Source organism: Chelonia mydas, chromosome 6 (genome assembly GCF_015237465.2).
Source record: "Chelonia mydas isolate rCheMyd1 chromosome 6, rCheMyd1.pri.v2, whole genome shotgun sequence".
Lineage (NCBI taxonomy): Eukaryota > Metazoa > Chordata > Testudines > Cheloniidae > Chelonia > Chelonia mydas.
Window position 1 is genome coordinate 6,494,491 of NC_051246.2, and position 21,521 is coordinate 6,516,011.

Here is a 21,521-nt window from a genome sequence, read left to right on the forward strand (position 1 = left end):
CCACTCAGAAGTGGACAACAATAAGGGGCAGAGAAGTGTTTCAAAATACCCCTTCAACTTGGACTAATCCTCCCTATTAGCTGTGAGCAGCATAGTGGTCTATAACACGTCTGTGCAGTGTTGATTGTGGCATATTGATAACTATTACTATAGTAACCGATCATTTTAAATTTCAAGTTTTCCTGGTCCTGTCTGCAGCCTAGGAGGCTCTCTAAGGAAACTTATGATCACAGTCATTCTGCAGAGAGCTAACTTAGAACAAGGTGGGGTGAGTTTTTCCTCTCTGACTTAAGATATGTCTACACTGCACCACTGGTAGTGATGTGTAGGGTATGCGTAGGTACACAATGCAGTGAAAAGAAGATTTTGTCCACACCGAGGTGTGTAGCTAGATGTGGAAGTGAAAGGCTCTGGCAGAGAGGAGGCAGTGACATAGAGTGACACTGCATTGCTAAAAACAGGAGTGTAGATGGAGGAGGCACTGGTTGGTCATGTGCAGAACCATGCAGGGTACATACCTTATGGGTTCAGGTGTGTCTTTACTCATCTAAGCAATTCCTCACCATCTACTCTGCTATTTATACTGGTGCTAGGAGGCATGCCAGGTCAGGGGCTTTACATGCCACCCTAAGGAGTGTGCAGTGTAGACATAGTCTTTGGGTGCAGCCTGCTTTGTCTCTCCCTCTTCTGAGGTTCTTGTATGTTATTGTTCTGAATTCTAAAGAAATAAAAGTGTTATGTTGCAACCTTCCGAAAGTGTATTTTAGGCTTTTATCTAACGTCTCTATTTGTATGCTGTGAACATCACACTGATTCCACCCAGTAGGGGTCAGGAGTATTGGTACATCATCCAGTTCACCACGAGAGTGGGCTGAGCACTTGGGAAGGTGGGGGTTACATGAAAGGTGTTTTATTTATTTAAAATAAAAATAGAGCCGACTGATACAATGCTATTCTACTCAGGATCTGATAGCATAGAACTTTGAAGTGATATAGCTGACTTTAGTGAATTGATATCATGCAATGCACATAGTGTGTTTTTGATAAACACCTAACACATCTGTGACCTGGAAGAGCCTTTACATTGTTACGGGTGAGGCTGCTGGCATGGAATTCTTGATTCCACCCCAGCATAGACCCCTTTTTCCTATCACCCTTCCCCATTCGTTACTCGGAAGGAAGTTATGCTAGATTTTCCCTGAGTAATAATCACTTTTCTACTTAGCACTTTCCTTACAGCACATTTCACATCCCTGTTCCTCAGGCTGTAGATCAGGGGGTTCAACATGGGGATCACTATCGTATAGAACACGGAGGCTATTTTATCTGTATCCAGTGAGTAGCTGGCGCTGGGTCGCAAATACATGAAGAAAATTGTCCCATGGAATAGAGTAACAGCTGTCAGGTGGGAGGTGCAGGTGGCGAATGCTTTATGCCTGCCCTGGACAGAACGGATCCTCAGCACAGCAATTACAATAAGAATATATGAGATGATGATGATCAGAAACGTGCTCATTTCAAACAAAGTGCCACAGGTAAAGAGTAGCCTCTCGTTGACAGAGACATCACTGCAGGAGAGTTTCAGGAGAGAGGTGAGATCACAGTAAAAGTTATTGATGACATTGGAATCACAAAAGGATAATCTCTGCAAACTGCTTGTGTTTATCAAAGAGTTAATCAAGCCCCAGAAATATGACCCAACAACCAGCTTTATGCAGACCCTCTTGGTCATGATGACCCTGTAGAGCAGCGGACTGCAGATGGCAACATAACGATCATACGCCATCACAGCCAGGAGGAACATCTCAGTGGTGACAAACACAACAAAGAAGCCGTATTGCGTAAGGCACCTGCTATAAGAAATGTCTTTGGTCTCCACTAAGAAATTGACCAGCATACTGGGAGCAATGGTGGAGGAATAGCAGACATCTAGGAAAGACAAGTTGCTGAGGAAGAAGTACATGGGCGTGTGGAGTTGTGGGTCAATCTGAATTACCAAATTCATCCCTATATTCCCCAGCAGGGTGATGAGATATATGAGAAAAAACGTGACAAAGAGAGGGACCTGCAGCTCCAGACGGTCTGTTAATCCAACGAGAATGAACGTGGTCACTGTGGTGTGATTGTCTCCAGTCATTTGTCTAACTTCCTTGTTATCTGCAAGGAAAAAGAATTAATCATAATGCTTATAGCAACTGATTTACATGTATACAGCACTCTAGGCAGACTCTGGACTTTTGAGTGCCCCGTCTCCCTGTGAGTGCTGGAAATAGCTGCAAGATCTTCATAGAGTAGACAGTAGACAAATTAAAACACTCTGGAATGCATAGCAAAGTATGATCCTAATGTACATAGTGAATCTGTAACCACTGGTTAGTATGTGTTATGTGTGTCCCATTCACTGCCTGATTTACAGGCGATGTGCTTCTGTTATAGCCCATTGCTTCAATGGCTAGTTCTTTAGCCAAGTTGTAGACACTCCTGCTTTGCATTCTAGAGAGTCCCAGTTCAGTGCCTCTTGTTGGTTCACATGGTAACTGAGTGAATTACTGTACCATCATCAATTGTATAATCACGTTGCATGCCTGAAATAGCATATTCTTATCAATAAATCTAAATCCTTCAATTGACAAGTTGTTAGAATCCATTGTGACTGCACAGTAGTTAATGCACTTACTCTCAAAATAACCCAGTGGTAGAGGGTGCAGAATTTGGCTGAGTGTCCCTTGAAACCATTCCCATGAAAAGTACGCTGCACTTCGTATGTAGACAACACTGAGCACGTGAAATATAACAGCACAGAGTACTAATGAAAATGAGCTTGCACGTAAAATGATTTAGAAACAAATTACTATGTGAATTGTTTCAAAGACTATGACACTATCAGTAGTGTTTTGTTAATACACTTTACTGTGAAGGGGACATTTTCAGTTAAGTAAAATAACATGGAAAAAGACCTAAAAAGTTCTTTTCAAAAACCACCCAATACCCCAGATCCACCCAAGACTTAGTTCTTTGGTAATTTCTATTGAAATAGGGAGGATCTGGGTTTCGTTATTTAGGGAGAAATAAATGGTTTGACACTGTGTTAAATTTTTAAAGGACATATTTTCAAATTCATTTTAACTCTGAAATTAATTAACAGATGCACTAGCAAATTCTCAGAAAATTCATTCTTTAGTCAGGGTGTAGTGCTGTCAATACGAGGAGGACATAGCTTAAATACGTCAAGAGGCAACAACTGGACACAGACAGATTAATAGGGGAGTACAAGGAAACAAGGAGTTAATATGGTCAGCCTGAAAGGCAGTGACCTCAGCACACCCCAGTGAATCTCTGCTTGAGTGGAAGCAAACTCAGCCTTATCTGTGACACTACCTCCGTGCTATACAGTACAGACTTTGTACTTGGAGCCACATGGACATTTTTTTCAGTGTTGCAGAAAAGTTAGTTTGTCATTTAGTTCTGCTTTACTGGTTAGAAATATATCGATGATTTTCATGTCAGTTGCATATATGTCTATATTTTTCACTAAATCCTGATCTTATTAAAGACAAGCGGCAAAACTTTAATTGACTTCAGACTACCTGAACTCGAACAATGCCTATGCAAAAGGGAAAGAGTTAAGATTGCACCTGTATGTTCAACTTTGTTGTTTTCTACCTCTTGTGTAACACTGGTAAAACTGTTTGTCATCTATGTAGCCCCTTCTTTGTTTAGGACCAGAATGTGATATACTGGTACCCATGTTAAATCCAACTTCCCCTAATGTTTCATGGGGAAAACAAAGGAAGCCAAACCCCAAATATTTGGGATGGGACATTTTCAGTGTGGTGAAATTTGGAACCTAAAACCCTACAGATTTTAATAACATTTTTTCAATCCCAAAATATTTACATAGAGAGGAGGGGCACTGTTGTTTTGTTTTCCTAAAAATGGTGATGGTCATGGGGGAGGAGGGGGAGCTCCATGAAGTTTCCCACAAAATTTAAAATGTAATTATCATTCACAATTATGTAAATTAATTATCATTTAAAATTTCCAACCAGCTCTAATGCTGCTCCACGACTCACCAATGTAAATGAATGGTGCAATATGAAGATTAAGTTACTTCCCAACAAGAGAGAGTGGTCTCAGAATCTTGTCCATCATGAACAATTTCTGCAATGTATGCTTCCTATTATTTCAGCTTTCCGGGCTTCTAGCTACATTTCACTTTGACTAACCAATAAATAAGATAAAATAGGGTTACACTAAAAAGAAGATACTTCTAGCTTAGGAAAATACAGTGGTTTACCCCATTATTTATCCCAGTTTGGTTCAAATATAGCCCTTTGAAACCTACCTGCTGATGAAAGCTGGCATTTACTGAAAGACGTCAAAGGATTTGCATTAGTAAAAGGACAGAGTTTTAAGATGAAGTGTTTATTGTTAGCTTATAAAGCCAAGACAGATTCCCTAGAGTTTTCAGATCACTTGATGACGGACTCACCCAATTAAGTAACTAAGACTCATGTAGCAGACAGACATTTTGGGTACAGAATAATTGCCCTGAGATATATTGTTCTGTTGGGAGTAGGGGTTCAAGAAGAGATTTTTACTCCTATGCCCACTATTTCTATTCCTGTTTTCTTTCACAAGGATAATTGATCTTCCACATTTGGGTGGAAGGAGGTCCAAAAGAAAGCTCAATTTCTGATTCTATTCTATATAGACTTACATTACCATAATATCTGAGCGTCTTCCTGCTGTGTATTGAGTGACATGTTTGTTCTCATCTCTTCTCCCCATTACTCCTGGGGGAATTCTGCACCATTGAACAATGCACAATTCACACCGCATTGATATTCTGTGCAGAATTTCCTCCACACCCCTCTCCCACCCACAATTTGGCATTGCAGAGCGGCTGGCTGCCACTCGGGACCACTGGACCCAGCAGAGCCCAGCTCCCAGCTTGCACATAGAAGATACTACCAGGGTAGGGAGATGGAGATGAAAGGTTCCTGGCACACCCTGAAAGAAGGAGGTGACATGCAGGAAATTCCATACAAGCACAGGACCCACCTCAGGTTCATTCTCACTCAGGATCCCTGGGCTTTGGAAAGGGAGGGGTGTGAGTGTCTGGGCTGGGAAGGCTGCAGCTGGGCTCTGGGGGACAATAGGGTGTGCAGGTGTCCCTTCTTTTGCGGTCAGTGACCTTTCTAACTCAACTGTTGCGGCTATATATTTCATAAGCTTGACTATTGCAAATTTGTTCTGTCCCCAAACCACAATTTGTCAAGCACACTTGCACCAACTGTGTTTTCCCTTATTTGGCATATAATGTAACCTTTTAACAGTTGCTCTGCCTTATTTGGAATACAGCAAAACAAGCTTTCCTGTTATTGACAGGTTTGTTCTGTTGTGGTTAACGGTCTTTCCTAACTTCTAGCTGCTACGGTTCCATTTCTTAAGCCGTGCTGTTGTAACTGCCCTACAATGGAATTTTCCTCACCCTCTTCTTATGCTCTGTATACACAGTTAGCTTGACCAAAATTTTAGGCCTATAAGTTTAGGCCTGCTAGATTTTTCCTCCACATTCCCCCCTTTGGTGCCTTTCTTTGGCACCACTAATTGGGCCTAAACTTCCATAGCCATGAGCCTGTTAATTTTTTTCATTCTCCTGTTCTTCTGACCAAACTGTGTCATACATCTCATTTACAATCATTAGTGCCACCTGCTTTCTTGAATTGAGGTTGCCAGGTTTAGGGCTGGACAGGCAATGGTAAATACATCTTTTATAATAACAATAACACAATCCTACGCTAAACAGCAGTAAAAGCAACAACATTCCCATGGCGATAATATGATGTGGTTGGGATTGTAGAATAGCTTTAGTTACAAAACACAATACATCAGTTTTGGTATACAAAGTAGACATTTTATAGGCAGTATAAAAGGCATTTTTTTTGGCTTGATATATATTTTGGAGCATGTGAATTTGTCCCTGTAATTTGGAAATTTTCTGAAGTTCAAGTAAGATTGAAAGCAAATTTTGGAATCCATCAGGTACTAAAGCAGTCCAGTTAAAGGGTATCTGGAACCTGAGGGCTAATTGTAGATTTTTAGCTGCAGGCCAATAAATGATATGATTGCCTGCGACTGTGGTGAGATTAAAATGTGTATCATTCAGGATAGTGGTCTCAACATGCACACAACTATTATTAGCCTGCAAAAGTAGGTGTCCTGTCAGGGTAGTCCCGTGTCCCATACCCTCCCAACAAATGTTGTCATGGACAGCAACAACCTCTCCTGGTTTTAGTTTACATACACACTGAAGTTGGGAGGGTTCCAATGGTGGGAGTGTCCACTGGCTTCCAATCTCTACCCAAATGTCGGGCATTACTCCAGGAGCACTGACTACAAATCGGTTGGGCATACCAGGTAGTTTAAGTTCCCAAATGTCTCTGTGAATTATCCAATTCCACATACATCCTCTCCACGGACCTGGGAGGATTTGGTAGATGGGAGTCCATACCCCTCCGACCGGCCTGTATGGTTGGAAGGAGCACTGTGAATGTCTACATTTCCACTCAGAAAAATTCCAAGTATGTCTCCACGGCCACAGATTAGATGGAACTCCTGAGGTATCTGTAAGGGCAGTAGGCCATGCCTGATGTTCAAGATCCCTCTGAATGGCCATAAGCTGGTCATTCAGAAAATCCTGAACCTCTGAACAAGCCTGATCCCGCTGCAATGCCTTTCCAGCAATGGCGATACCCAGTACCATCTCTGTTAACAGCTTTTGGGTCATTGAACTAAGGGCAGAGACAACAGATAATTCACCAACACCAGCCTGAACCTAGGCTAGCTGTGCTCCAGTAATAAGGCCCGTGGCTTTTTCCAACTATCCCAATTTTTCCTCATGTTGCTGGCCTTTATGGATAGTCCAGATTGCTGCTATGCTATTTGCACCATCCCATATGTGTCCAGTCAAGTCCCTTTTCTTTCGAGCAGAAACCCATTTGCTTTGATGGCAGCCCCTTTTGAACAATTAGGATATATACAGGTAATCTGAAAACTAGATAAGGGTAGTGTAAATTTTCCAGTCCCTAGTGTAGCATTAATTACAGTCCATCGAAACTCCAACCCATTTTTTTTTTTGGATGAAGTATTGTACCAGATTCGATGGCTGAACACTAATATGTTTTTGAGAAGCCTCAGCATCAATAGCATGGGATGGGGCATACTGCAATATGGTACAGTTTAAATTATCAGTTATTGGGACATTTTCAGTACAGGTAATTTTTTTCAGCAGCAGAGCAAACATTTTTGGTATTTGTTTGGTTATTTATCAGTTGAGTGACCAAATAACAATAAGGGCCCTTTTTACTTAGCATGCTACAAAATCCGGGAATGGACATCATATCTGTCCCGATATGGGCCCCATAAATTTCAATCTCTGACTTTTGGGGCTCAGTGGCAGTGATATCATATATTTCTATTTCCACCAACCCATCTGTTCTCTACTCAATCATTCGTTCATATGAATCGTCCTGAACCTTAAAGAATAAGTTCTCCTAGCAAAATGTCCATAAATCACTTAAATGTGAAGGTCTTGGCCATTGGGTTTCTTTTGAATATATGGTATTGTCTATGTTTGGGTAGGTTGTGGGGGTGGTGGTGAGGTTAATGGGCGAAGGGATAGTAGGGATGATGGTTGTGGTAGGAAGGCGGTTTTGATATTCATTGTCTGGAAGCCAATTAGGGAGAGCAGTGCATCCCCAGGGTACTTGCCCAACAGCGCATTGTGCAGCCCCCGGGAGAAACCCTAAATACCAAGTAACACCACAATCTCAAGCAAAGAGGCCACAACTTCCTCCTTGCCAGTGTACAACACTCCATCTCTTCCACCAGGGCCAGTTCTCAATGTCTTTTGTGGTCAGGAATTCTTGTACCTTGGCTCCAGTGCAGCAGATGTTCCTTTTGCTTTCTTGGAACATCCCTGTTATAGCATCATACAAGGGAGTAGTTACAGGCTTTGCATCCGGTTCTCCAAAGGGGTCTTTTATTGGCTAACTGCTGGTGGCTTTGTGCATCCAAAAGAACATAACAGTATCATGAAAGTTCAGCAATAGTAGCAAGAACATAGTTACACATTGTGAAAGGGTCGGGCCAGATGGCTACAGGAGAGTAATAGAAGGCAGATATATTAACCCCAGGTTAAGTAGGTCCCTTTTCCCTGGGTAATGTAACAGGGAAGGTTCCAGAACAATCAGGAACCTTCTGGAGACAATTAAGACAGACAGGCTGATTAGAACACCTGCAGCCAATCAAGAAGCTGCTAGAATCAATTAAGGCAGGCTAATCAGGGCACCTGGGTTTAAAAAGGAGCTCACTTCAGTTTGTGGTGTGCATGTGAGGAGCTGGGAGCAGGAGGTACTAGGAGCTGAGAGTGAGAATGAGTGAGAGTGAGAGTGAGCATTATCAGACACCAGAAGGAAGGTCCTATGGTGAGAATAAAGAAAGAGTTGGGAGGAGGCCATGGGGAAGTAGCCCAGGGAATTGTAGCTGTCCCACAGCTGTTCCAGGGGGCACTCTAGACAGCTGCATTCCACAGGGCCCTGGGCTGGAACCCGGAGTAGAGGGCGGGCCCGGGTTCCCCCCAAACCTCCCAACTCCTGGTCAGACACAGGAAGAGTTGACTTGGTCTGTGGGTTCACAAAAACGGCCAAACTGAGGGCTGCCGTGAAGCTCCAAGGTGAGCAAATCTGCCAATAAGCGTAAGACCCACCAAGGTAGAGGAGGAACTTTGTCACAGCATACGAACCAAACAGAAGGCATCAGCCATTTTCTCACCATGGCTGATTCCTTTATTCTGACTGCGGGGTCAGTCATGGCAACTGGGTGCCAGCGGGCGCTAGGCTCTCCACTGGACTTCTAAAGGCTTTATTCTGGCCTTTGATCTCCGGAGTCCCCTTTACCAGCAGGCCTGAAGACTTAGCTGGCTATAAAGGTGAATCACAGGAGATATCACTTTCTCTTCCTGAGGTTGTACCTAGGTTCCCTTTTGGGGCCTGAAGCGGGGTTGCCATCATGATCACTCCAGTTGTTTTTGGGAGCTGGATCTGGAGGTTGAAAATCCTCAGCATCTGGGTCCAAGGGTGGCGTTATTTTCTTGCAGTGGGAGGCATGGATCCAGTTGACTAATCCGTTGCATTTGACCGCTGTATGGGTGGTCAGTAGGATCTGGTAGGGGCCCTTCCAGAGAGGTTCTAAAGAAGTCTTTCTCTGATATACCTTAATATAAACCCAGTTTCCAGGCTGAAGGGGGTGGCACAGTGTGTCAGCTGGTTCCACCAGGGCACTTTGGACCTGTGAGTGGATAGACCTAACACAACGAATTAGCATCTAACAGTATGGTATAACAGTATCATCATTTAGTTGCAGGTTCAATTGGCAAGGGAGTAGGGGAGGGGATGCTGGCATACGCATAGGTCTGGCCACAAGGATTTCATATGGGGACAGGCCATGTTTGCGTGTAGGTGTGCTCCTCATATACATGAGAGCAAGGGGTAGGGCATCAGGCCATTTAAGGCTAGTTTCAGCACAGATCTTAGAGATTTTTATTTTTAGTTCCCCATTCTTGCGCTCAACCGCCTCCGCACTCTGGGAGTGATGGGCACAATGCAAGTGTTGGGTTATGTTAAGAGCCTTGCAAATCTGTTGCATGTTTTGGCCTGTAAAATGGGTACCTCGGTCGCTGGTAATAGAAAGAGGTAGACCAAACCAAGGAATAAAGTCTCTTAACATTTTTTTTGCTATGGTGAGGGAAGGTCTTAACACGAGGGAAGGTCTCTACCCATTCAGAATACATACAGACACAGACAGAACATATTGATAAGAACAACACCCTGGCATATTGATAAAATTGATTTGGATATTTACAAAAGGTCCCCACGGAGTGGGGTGCACAGCAGGGTTTTGTCTGAACTGGTCTGCCGCTATTGTGGGCTAGGCAGGTCGGACAAGAATTGCAGTACTGCTGTGCCATAATGGAGACATTTGGGGCATACCAATGACGCAGTACTGAAGTGATCATCCCCCCTTTGCTCACATGTGCCAATCCATGGGACACACAAGCAGGATAGGGGAGCACAGCCTTGGGCGCCAACAAGCGGCCATCTGGGGAGCGCCACAAGGCATCCGGATGCAAAGTACACCCATCCTGCCTCCATCTGTCCTTCTCTGGATCTGGGGACGAATATTGCATAAGAGCTAAATTGTGGAGAGAGGCAGGCATGGAGGGGAACTGTGAACTGAGGAAAATAAAATCAAATGGAGCCGGAGACCCGGAAAGGGCCACCTGTCTGGCAGTGGCATCTGCCAGTGCATTTCCTCTGGTAACGTCGTCGTAAGGTTTCCGGGGAGCAGCACATTTTACAATGGCGATGGCAGAAGGGAGTTGAAGGGCAGAGAGAAGGGCATCAACAAAGGGCCCATTACTAATCTTTGCCCTCCCCCACCCGAAGTGAGAAATCCTCGGTGTTTCCATAAGTGCCCATAATCATGAAGCACCCGGAAGGCATATTGAGAGTCTGTGTAGATGGTAACAGACTTATCCTTGGCTAAAGTACAAGCACGGGTAAGGGCGACAAGTTCTGCTACTTGGCCTGAGTGTGCTCCCGTAAGGGAGTGGGCCTCCACAGGCTTGTGTTGGGAACAAATAGCATAGCCAACCACAAGTAGACCCGCAGGATTTCTGACGCAGGACCCATCTACATAGAATAGTAGATCAGGATTATGAAGCGGGGTATCTTTTAGATCAATTTTAGGAGTGGAGAGTTCTGCTGTCTCCACTAAACAGTCATGGGGTTCTCCTTCAGCTGCCGTGGGAAGCAGGGAAACGGGGTTAAGGACAGGACAGCGAGTAAGAGTTACATTTGACACATTTAAAAGCAGCATTTCATACTTAGTCTTGAGTTAGCGAGATGCTGGGTTTTGCTTTTTAGAAGCAGGGTAGTCACAGGATGCGGGACGGCAATACATAAGGGGGAACCCAAGACAAGAGTAGCAGAAGCCTCCACAAGGGAAGCGGCTGCAGCTACCGCCCGAAGACAAGGAGGGAGTCCACCTGCTACAGGGTCCAAAAGTGAGCTATAATATGCTACAGGGCGTCGTTTGTCACCATGAGTTTGGGTAAGACCCCCAAAGGTATTCCCTCTTTCTCGTGGCAATAGAGAGTGAAGGGCTTCTGGTAGTCAAGTAGGCCCAAGGCGGGGGACCTGGTAAGAGCTTCCTTAATCCTAGTAAATGCTTCCTCAGCTTTTGGGGTCCATGGAATGGGCTCAGGGACCTTGTCAAGGGTTAATTCTGGCAGGGGCCTAACAATAGCTGTATACCCCAGGATCCACTGTTGGCAATACCCGGCCATACCTAGGAAGCCGTGCATTTGTTTCTTAGTGGTTGGTTTAGGGACCTGGAGGATGGCTTGTATTCTTGCAGAGGACAAGCGTCTCTCTCCAGATGAAATATCATGTCCCATACAGTGGACTTTGGGCAGACAGTGCTGCAGTTTGGACTTGGAAGCCTTATGACCCTTCTTGGCTAGAGCTTGCAATAGCGTGAAGGAATCAGTTTTGGAGGCCTCTAAAGATGGTGATTCCAACAGCAGGTCATCTACGTAGTGGACCAGAGTGGACCCCATTTTGAACTCAATGTCATCCATATCCCTTTTGAGGATCTGTGAGAACAAGGTGGGCGATTCGGTGGAACCTTGGGGTAACCTGGACCAAGTGTATTGACACCCTTGGTAAGTGAAAGCAAACAGGTATTGACTATCTCTGTGGACAGGGATAGAGAAGAAAGCCAAGCAGAGGTCAACAACCATGAAATAAACGGCAGAGGGAGGAATATAGGAGAGAACAATAGCAGGGTTCGGGACAACTGGGTAGGTAGGGAGAATGGCGACACTGACAGCACGGAGATCCTGGAGAAAGCGCCAAGTCTGCATGCCAGGTTTCCTTACGGGTAAAATGGGGGTGTTACATTTACTGACTGTAGGAATAATAACTCCTTGCCTAATTAGGGAGGTAATTACTGGGCAAATTCCCTCCTCGGCCTCCCTTGAGAGAGGGTATTGCTGAACTCTAGGAAGGGGTGTCGCCGGATCTAGGCAAATTTGAACCGGTCGAGCAGTTCTGATGCACCCTACCTGGTTGACATGCTCGGCCCACAAACAGGGAGGAACCTTGGCCGGCAATTCCTGTTGCAACAAGGAAGGGTAGGGTGGGTTTCTCCTCTGAAGTGCTCAATTGCAGGACTGCCAGGACCTCATTTTGACTGGGATCTGGGACATCCAAATACGCACCATCTGGCGTGCAATAAATTGTTCAATTTAGTTTGCACAGCAAGTTTCTTCCAAAAGATTAACAGGTGAGCAGGGGCTGAGGAGGAAAGCATGGTGCTCAGACAGAGGACCGATAGAGACAGTCAGAGGTGAGGAGATGGGATGGGGAATAGGAGTGTTGCTCACTCCTAGTGCATTCACTATTTCTGAGATTACTGGAAGGGAAGGGAAGTTGTCCGCGCGGGGGGTGGACTGCGATGCACAGGTATCTAGCAGGCAAGAGGTAGGGGTGCCATTAATTGTATAGTTTACATATGGTCCCGTCTGGTTTAAAGGGCCAAGCGGAGCAATGATGTCACCTGTCTCCTGGCTATCCTAACGGCTTTGAGGGCACAAGGGAACAGGGGAAGAATATTGCGGTGCAAGGGCAGGTTTGATTGGTTGGTTAAAGCGATTGGAACAATTATTTTTCCAATGGCCCACCTGTCCACAACAGTAGCAGGCATCATTGCCTTGCCCCTGAGTAGGGGGATGGTGGGGACCTCTGTTGGGTCTCCCTCCTCTTCCCCTTAATGGACGGTTGTTGTGTTATTCTGTATGTTCTGGAGGGTCATTAATTTAGTTTTGATGTCATCCTTTTTCTTTTCTAACTGACAGGAGTAATGCTGGGCGGCTGCCAAAATTTCGTTAGGGTTTTTTCCCTCCCAATCCATGATACCAAGCTTTAAATGGTTTCCTAATTGTGGATTGAGTCCCTGGACAAAGGCTGCCACTATGGCTTGTTTGGCATCTTCCTCTGCATTATCTATGCCAGAATATCTTTCGAAAACCTCCTTAAGGCACTGCATGTAATCAGCAGGGTTTTCTCCTTTATTTTGTCCACAAGCACTAATTTTAGTCCAAGCTGCCTTTTGGGGGCAGATTTTAAGAACTGCATCCAGCAGGTTGTTCCTGTCTGTATTTAAATTCCTATTATGGCCTTGGTCGTTGTTGGGCCACGGGGCCTCTTGTGGGAGGCGATTTAATGTTCCCCTGGGCAGAACCCCTTTCAGGAGTTGATTTAAATCTGCCCAGTTAGGGTTGTAACAGCTTATGACTGTTCTTAATTCTTCTTGAAATTTGACAGGGTCTTCCCTTATTTTAGGAATTTTTTTCAATCAAATTATACAAATCCGTGGGAGACCAAGGGGCGTGTACAGTCACCAGGGTTGCAAGACCCCCATCTACAAAGCATTAGCACCTGGGCCTGGGAGTTGGCACAAGGGGAAGGCTGCTTCATGCTGGGAAAACAGGGGCTGAGGGCTGGAAGTGAGGGGCCCCTGGGATTTTAACTTCTGTTGTCTAGTATTCCATGCCGGCGGTCCGGATGAATTTCCTGGTAGTCCGTCTAATCAGTCATATGGGTATTGGACCGAGTCTATTAGGGTACTGATTGATCTTCTTGTGGGATCTGTGGGTGACTCAGGGGAAGGGGGTGAAGTAGATGCTGACAGTGGTGTTACTGGTTGGGGCAGGAGTCCCTGGATAGTGGAGTCAGCCTCCCAAACATAGTCCAGTGGAGGCATGTGGGGTCTACTGCCCTCTCCATTCATTCCTCCTGGGTTGGATGGACCTGCAATAATGATCTCCCCATCCAGTCTGACATGGATGGATGGTCCTGCATCCGGCTGTCTAGGTGGAGTAGGGACAGCCGGTTGCCTACATTCTAAGTATAAATCTATAAGATCGGCTAATGGGGCCGAGGGGTTTTCTTGAAGGGGCCTGGAAGGGTAAAGGGGTATTTGCTGGCCAGCTGGGGTTGGGGAAAGAGTTAATTTCTCCTTTGCCTCTTTTAATTGTGTTTTAAGTTTCTCCTGGGAGTCCTTGAGACTCCTCATTTGAGATTCACGGTGCCGTTTTTCTCTTTCCCCATACCAATCGAAATATGCATCCCACTGACCTTGTCCAACATTATTGGCAGGACATGAGCCTCTGAGTTGCACAATCCTGTCAAGGTCGAAACTTACCTCTAAGGGGAACTGTAATTTCGGATTGTCTCTGGCATACCAATTCGATTTCTTTAGAAACTTGCAAGTGAAAGGACTATAATTTGCATACATGTAGTACGCCGGTGTGCCTTTTGGTGGGACGGTGATGCTTTTGGACTCACCTGCCCCCATCTGTACCTAGCAAGAGGGGAATCCTCTTGGATCCCCTGGCCCCCAATACTTCACCTGGCGAGAGGGGAATCCTTTTTGGATTTCCCGGCCCCCAGTACTTAACTCAATTCACTCGTCACGCTCACACAGGGAAGGTTTTGTTTAGGGTCTCCACGACTGTTTTACACTGTTTTGCTCTTCAGCAAAGAGCATTGGCTGGCACCCCATACTCTGTCGCTTCAGGCGAGGTGATCAGACCAGTCAGTGGCTTGTCAAGCCACCTTCGGGGCGGGAGCTAGAGACAGGGGAGGAAAGAGGGTACGGAAACAGACCATCCAAGGATGGAAGGGATGGGATAACACACACTTCTAGACCCAGACACGCCCCTCGCCAGTCATGCCATGCAGAGGAAAACAGCCAAGGTCAGGGCATTTATTGCATTGCCCACTAGATGGAGTCACAGGCCTTGCTTTACATACACTTCTGACTTTGCAGGGCACTCTGAGCATCTTCCTGTGACTCACACTCACACCGGTCTACCGACCTTCACTTTCACACTGGCACGCGGACCCAGGTATATCCACGACCTGCCCAGCCACAACCAGTGGCTCTTCCCTGGAAAACCAAACCTGGATGGGACTCTAACCCACCCCAAGGGCATCAGGCATGTCTGACAGCAAAAAAGTCCAGATAGAGCGTACAACTCACCCAAGCCCAGAGCCTACGGGCAGTCCTCTACCAGAAACCCAATATAGAGATTTCCAAAGGTCTCTTACCTTTCTGATGGGCCCGGGGTCTGGTGGGGAACAGCTCGCGGTCCTCCATCTCTCCGGGGTCGCCGTCTATCCGAGTCACGGACACCAAGATGTGTGGTGGAAAATTAACCACATGTTGTGTTTGGATCAGAAACAGGCCTGAGGCCCCTTTATTGATTACAAGCGCAGGAGGGGGTAACAGCTCGAAGTAGCTGCCCCCCGAAGCAAAGCACACACAGCTTTTTAAAGCTTAAAACCACAGACAAATTACACATACTTCTGTATTAATTACCTTATTTGGAATACATTGCAAAATTAACACTGGTCAAAAGCAAAAACAAGCGTCTCTCCCACTAGGTCCCTCTTGTTATTCACTGTCCATTCTTTTGCGGTCAGCGACCTTGCTAACACAATTGTTGCGGCTATATATTTCATAAGCTTGACTACTGCAAATTTGTTCTGTCCCCAAACCACAATTGGTCAAGCACACTTGCACCATCTGCATTTTCCCTTATTTGGTATATAATGTAAGCTTATAACAGTTGCTCTGCCTTATTTGGAATACAGCAAAACAAGCTTTTCCTGTTATTGACAGGTTTGTTCTTTTGTGGTTAACGGTCTTTCCTAACTTCTAGCTGCTATGGTTCCATTTCTTAAGCCGTGCTGTTGTAACTGCGCTACAATGGAATTTTCCTCACCCTCTTCTTATGCTCTGTATACACAGTTAGCCTGACCAAAGTTTTAGGCCTATAAGTTTAGGCCTGCTAGATTTTTCCTCCAGATATATGTGTCTAAAAATATGTTCACTGTTGTTAATTTTCTCAGAAATATTCACCCCTGGCTACATGCTTTTAGTCTGATGATCAGAAGTGTACGTGTGGTAATTTTTTAGGAGCCAAAGAACAAGAAGCTACAGGATTTAGTCGGAAAATAGCATGGCTGCAGTGTCCAGAAGGGATAAATTTAGAAGCTCAAGTTTTGAAACATTTCCTCAATGAATGTATGTGCATAATGTGTACTGCCTGGTAGCCGATGATTTTAAAACATGGAGGTATATTTCAGTGTCACCCAATAACCAGTAAGTGTGATGCAAACTGTGCGTACCTCTATCCATGTTATTGTTTCCAGGTATAATGGAGATCTATGGATCCTACTACTGTCTAAGGCACCAGTCCCTCAAACTTGCACGTATTCTTTAATTTTATGCATGTGAGGCATTCCACTGAGTCTGTGGGGCTACACTCATAAGTGAAATTAAAATATCAGCCGAATCAGGGTCAAAATGTGTAAATCAGACTAAATGGCAGGGTAATGCACTTTCCTAGAGATAAGGCATTTTTTCTCCTTTAGAAGAAGTGAAGGAGTTCTGGGTTTTCCCATCAGTTGTTCCAGGTTCTATTCCACAACTCAAAAGGTCTCGACGCATATGACCACAGTTCTTTATAATAGATACACCATTCGCATAAGAACTAATGCCTTCCTTTATGGTTGATCAAGCAGCTAGCGCCCAAGGCTGAATGAATGGCTGGAGGAAATTGTACGGCAGTGACCAAGTTCATAGAATCATAGAATCATAGAATATCAGGGTTGGAAGGGACCCCAGAAGGTCATCTAGTCCAACCCCCTGCTCAAAGCAGGACCAAGTCCCAGTTAAATCATCCCAGCCAGGGCTTTGTCAAGCCTGACCTTAAAAACCTGTAAGGAAGGAGATTCTACCACCTCCCTAGGTAACGCATTCCAGTGTTTCACCACCCTCTTAGTGAAAAAGTTTTTCCTAATATCCAATCTAAACCTCCCCCATTGCAACTTGAGACCATTACTCCTCGTTCTGTCATCTGCTACCATTGAGAACAGTCTAGAGTCATCCTCTTTGGAACCCCCTTTCAGGTAGTTGAAAGCAGCTATCAAATCCCCCCTCATTCTTCTCTTCTGCAGACTAAACAATCCCAGCTCCCTCAGCCTCTCCTCATAAGTCATGTGCTCTAGACCCCTAATCATTTTTGTTGCCCTTCGCTGGACTCTTTCCAATTTATCCACATCCTTCTTGTAGTGTGGGGCCCAAAACTGGACACAGTACTCCAGATGAGGCCTCACCAGTGTCGAATAGAGGGGAACGATCACGTCCCTCGATCTGCTCGCTATGCCCCTACTTATACATCCCAAAATGCCATTGGCCTTCTTGGCAACAAGGGCACACTGCTGACTCATATCCAGCTTCTCGTCCACTGTCACCCCTAGGTCCTTTTCCGCAGAACTGCTGCCTAGCCATTCGGTCCCTAGTCTGTAGCGGTGCATTGGGTTCTTCCGTCCTAAGTGCAGGACCCTGCACTTATCCTTATTGAACCTCATCAGATTTCTTTTGGCCCAATCCTCCAATTTGTCTAGGTCCTTCTGTATCCTATCCCTCCCCTCCAGCGTATCTACCACTCCTCCCAGTTTAGTATCATCCGCAAATTTGCTGAGAGTGCAATCCACACCATCCTCCAGATCATTTATGAAGATATTGAACAAAACCGGCCCCAGGACCGACCCCTGGGGCACTCCACTTGACACCGGCTGCCAACTAGACATGGAGCCATTGATCACTACCCGTTGAGCCCGACAATCTAGCCAGCTTTCTACCCACCTTATAGTGCATTCATCCAGCCCATACTTCCTTAACTTGCTGACAAGAATGCTGTGGGAGACCGTGTCAAAAGCTTTGCTAAAGTCAAGAAACAATACATCCACTGCTTTCCCTTCATCCACAGAACCAGTAATCTCATCATAAAAGGCGATTAGATTAGTCAGGCATGACCTTCCCTTGGTGAATCCATGCTGACTGTTCCTGATCACTTTCCTCTCCTCTAAGTGCTTCAGGATTGATTCTTTGAGGACCTGCTCCATGATTTTTCCAGGGACTGAGGTGAGGCTGACTGGCCTGTAGTTCCCAGGATCCTCCTTCTTCCCTTTTTTAAAGATGGGCACTACATTAGCCTTTTTCCAGTCATCCGGGACTTCCCCCGTTCGCCACGAGTTTTCAAAGATAATGGCCAAGGGCTCTGCAATCACAGCCGCCAATTCCTTCAGCACTCTCGGATGCAATTCGTCCGGCCCCATGGACTTGTGCACGTCCAGCTTTTCTAAATAGTCCCTAACCACCTCTATCTCTACAGAGGGCTGGCCATCTCTTCCCCATTTTGTGATGCCCAGCGCAGCAGTCTCATTCTCACAGGACTGACAGACCGCCCAGAGCTGCAGGTCCCCCTCTTTGTGGTGTTCCTAGTGATCTATGGCATCACCCTGGTGTGGAGTCTGGGGATGATGGTTTAAATCAGGATCGACCTCCTACTTCACACCCCCATGTACTTCTTCCTCAAGAATTTGTCCCTCGTTGATGCCTTTTATTCCACAGTCATAGCTTCTAAGATGCTGATGAGCTTCTTAGCAGACAGGAAAGCTATTTCCTACACAGCTTGCATCATCCAATGTTTTAGCTTCATATTGTTTGTCACCTCTGAGTGCCTTCTGCTGGCAGTAATGGCGTACGACCGTTAGGTAGCCATCTGTAACCCGCTGCTGTACACAATCATCATGTCACCAAAGCACTGCCTACGGCTGGCGGCTGGTTCATATCTATGGGCCTTCCTGAACTCTGTGATACACACGAGCGGTTTGCTAAGATTATCCTACTGCCATTCCAATATCCTGAATCATTTTTTCTGTGATATCAACCCAATTCTAAAGCTCTCCTCTTCTGGGTATCAACCAGATCCTTGTTTTCCTCTTTGGCAGTCTGAGTGACCATCCTCATACATCTTAATTATTGTGACTGTGCTGTGGATCTGCTCCACCGAGGGCAGGAGCAAAACCTTCTACACCTGCGCCTCCCACCTGATGGCCGTCTCCATCTTCCGTGGGACAATTCTCTTCATGTACTTCCGACCCAGCGACAGCTACTCACTGCACACAGACAAAATGGCCTCCGTGTTCTACACGGTGGTGATCCCCATGCTGAACCCCTTGATCTACAGCTTGAAGACAAGGATGTGAAGGGCGCCCTGAGGAGAGAAATAGAGACAAAATCGAGGGCCCATTTTTTCCTCAAAGGGTATCATAATAGGACAACCAAATCCTTCAATGGCTGCTCTGTACACATAGGGCTTGTCTCCACTACAAAGGCACAGTTACCAATTCTCATAATATCTGGTGCTTCTCTTAAAGCCCCAGCTCCTTCAGCCATGTGATCACTTAGGAGTCTCAGATTTTTTTTAAAAAGTATGTTTCTAGCCCTCAGGGTTGCTAAGAAAAGCTTGAAAACATGACCCCCTTCAGGGCCCAGAAACCAGCGAGCAAATCAAAAGACCACAATTAGAACTGGTCAGAAAAATTCCAATGAAACATTGCTCCATTGCAATTTGCTGACTGAGTGAAATTGGGGCATTTCTTGAAGACGGGCCAATTTCACTGCAGCGCCACGGAATCAGGGAAACACTGCCTACATCAGAATCCTGCCTGGTTTCCTGATAGCTAACCTGCCCAGCTCCTTGGCAACCTGCCTTGAGGCCTGCTAGCAACCTCAGAGCTTCCAGAGTCCATGGCCTTGGAGTCACCACACATGCCGATTGCCCTGGGGGCTGGGGACATCCAACATTTCCAGTGTCCATGGCTCCAGAGATCCATTCCCTTTTCAGAGACTTTTCAAATACTGGGGGTTTGTTCCTAATCCAAACAAATTCTGAAATATAAAAATCCTGCACAAAAAAGAATTACCTTTCCCCGCCCCCTCTCTAAACCCTTCGTGTATTATTTTTAAAAGATCTCAAGATTTTAAGCCAATCGCATGATTTTTGGAAGCCTGATTCATGGTTTTCAAATGCTTGGGATCAGCAACACTGCCAGGGGATGTGTTATGAAGCAGCAGTAACCAAGTGACTGGACATAACTGTAGTCACCTAAAAGGATTATCTGGGTGGAACTAAATTATGAGTGCTTTCTAATTTACCCTCAGTGAGCAGACAATATAAAGTACCTAGTTCATAAACTCAAACACATGCCAGGTATATTTCATTGGGGAAAATTTGTGATAATGTACATGAATCTGGAAACTCCCTACGGGGAACTGAATGCCTAATTCCAGTCAAATTTACAGAGACTTGGATGTCAAAATCTCCTACTCAGCCTTGAAAATCTCAGTCCTCATGAAAAGTGAATGTAAATCTAAAGGTCCATCCAAACTTTTCCCAGACATCACGGCAGCTGGTTTCCTGTCAGATATTCACTACCCACACTCAAGCCCGGTGGTGTCATTCAAATTTAATTCACACCATGAAATTTCCTTCTTCCATGCTGCTCGCTCTTGTTATCCCGACAGGTATGGTTTCATGTACCACTGTATAAATGGCTGGGGGCAATCACAGCATGGTGACCCAGTTCATCCTCCTGGAATGCAGGATACCCTTCTTCACAGCGTTCCTGGTGATCTATGTTCTTATGCTGGTGAGGAATCTCGGGATGATTGTATTGATCAGGGTTGATCCCCGACTCCATACCCCCATGTACTTCTTCCTCAGTAACCTGTCTGTCGTTTACCTCTGCTACTCCTCAGTCTTAGCTCCAAGGATGCTAGTGAATTTCTTAGTGGGGCGTAAAAGCATTTCTTACTCTGCCTGCATTGCCCAACACTTCTCTTTCGTCATGTTTTTGACCAAAGAAGGGTTCCTGCTGGCTCTGATGGCATACGACCGCTATGTAGCCATCTGTAACCCTCTGCTCTACACTGCTGTTATGTCTAAGAGAGTGTGTTTTCGTCTAGTGGCCAGCTCATATGTAGGGGGGCTCGTGAACTCACTGACCCACACATGTGGCTTGCTGAAGTTGTCATTCTGTGGGCCCAATGTCATCAGTCATTACTTTTGTGACACTAACCCATTGCTGAAGCTCGCCTGCTCTGATAACCACATCAATGAGATTTTGCTCGTAATGTTCTCTGGGGTTATTGCCATGTCCACCCTCCTGATTGTCATCATCTCTTATCTGTACTTCCTCTTCTCTATCCTGAGGATCCACTCTGCCACAGGCAGGCAGAAAGCCTTCTCCACCTGTGCCTCTCATCTGACAGCTGTCACCATGCTCTATGGACCTGTAAGCTTAAGCCACATACAACCCAGTTCCACCTACTCGCTGGAACAGGAGAAAATCTCTGCTGTGTTTTATACCCTGGTGGTCCCCATGCTGAACCCCCTTATTTACAGCCTGAGGAACAAGGAGGTTAAGAATGCTCTTAGGAGGGTGATAGACTGGAAAAACATTCTCAGCTAA

At 45.6% G+C, this 21,521-nt stretch overlaps 2 protein-coding genes and 1 pseudogene across 2 annotated transcripts; 2 read left to right on the top strand and 1 right to left on the bottom strand.

Moving 5' to 3' along the window:
* Positions 1-299: 299 nt before the first annotated feature.
* LOC119566250 (olfactory receptor 1052-like) lies at positions 300-2,137 on the bottom strand. The gene is made up of 2 exons (XM_037898653.1): positions 1,214-2,137; positions 300-410 (listed from the first exon to the last, which is right to left on the bottom strand). The coding sequence occupies exons 1-2, from the start codon at positions 2,135-2,137 to the stop codon at positions 300-302; spliced, it is 1,035 nt and encodes a 344-aa protein (XP_037754581.1).
* Positions 2,138-11,942: 9,805 nt separating this feature from the next.
* On the top strand, positions 11,943-19,447 carry LOC102948033 (annotated as a pseudogene).
* A 1,153-nt stretch (positions 19,448-20,600) lies between these two features.
* LOC102948255 (olfactory receptor-like protein COR8) lies at positions 20,601-21,521 on the top strand. The gene has a single exon (XM_027818975.2). It carries the CDS (start codon positions 20,601-20,603, stop codon positions 21,519-21,521), a length of 921 nt encoding a protein of 306 aa, XP_027674776.2.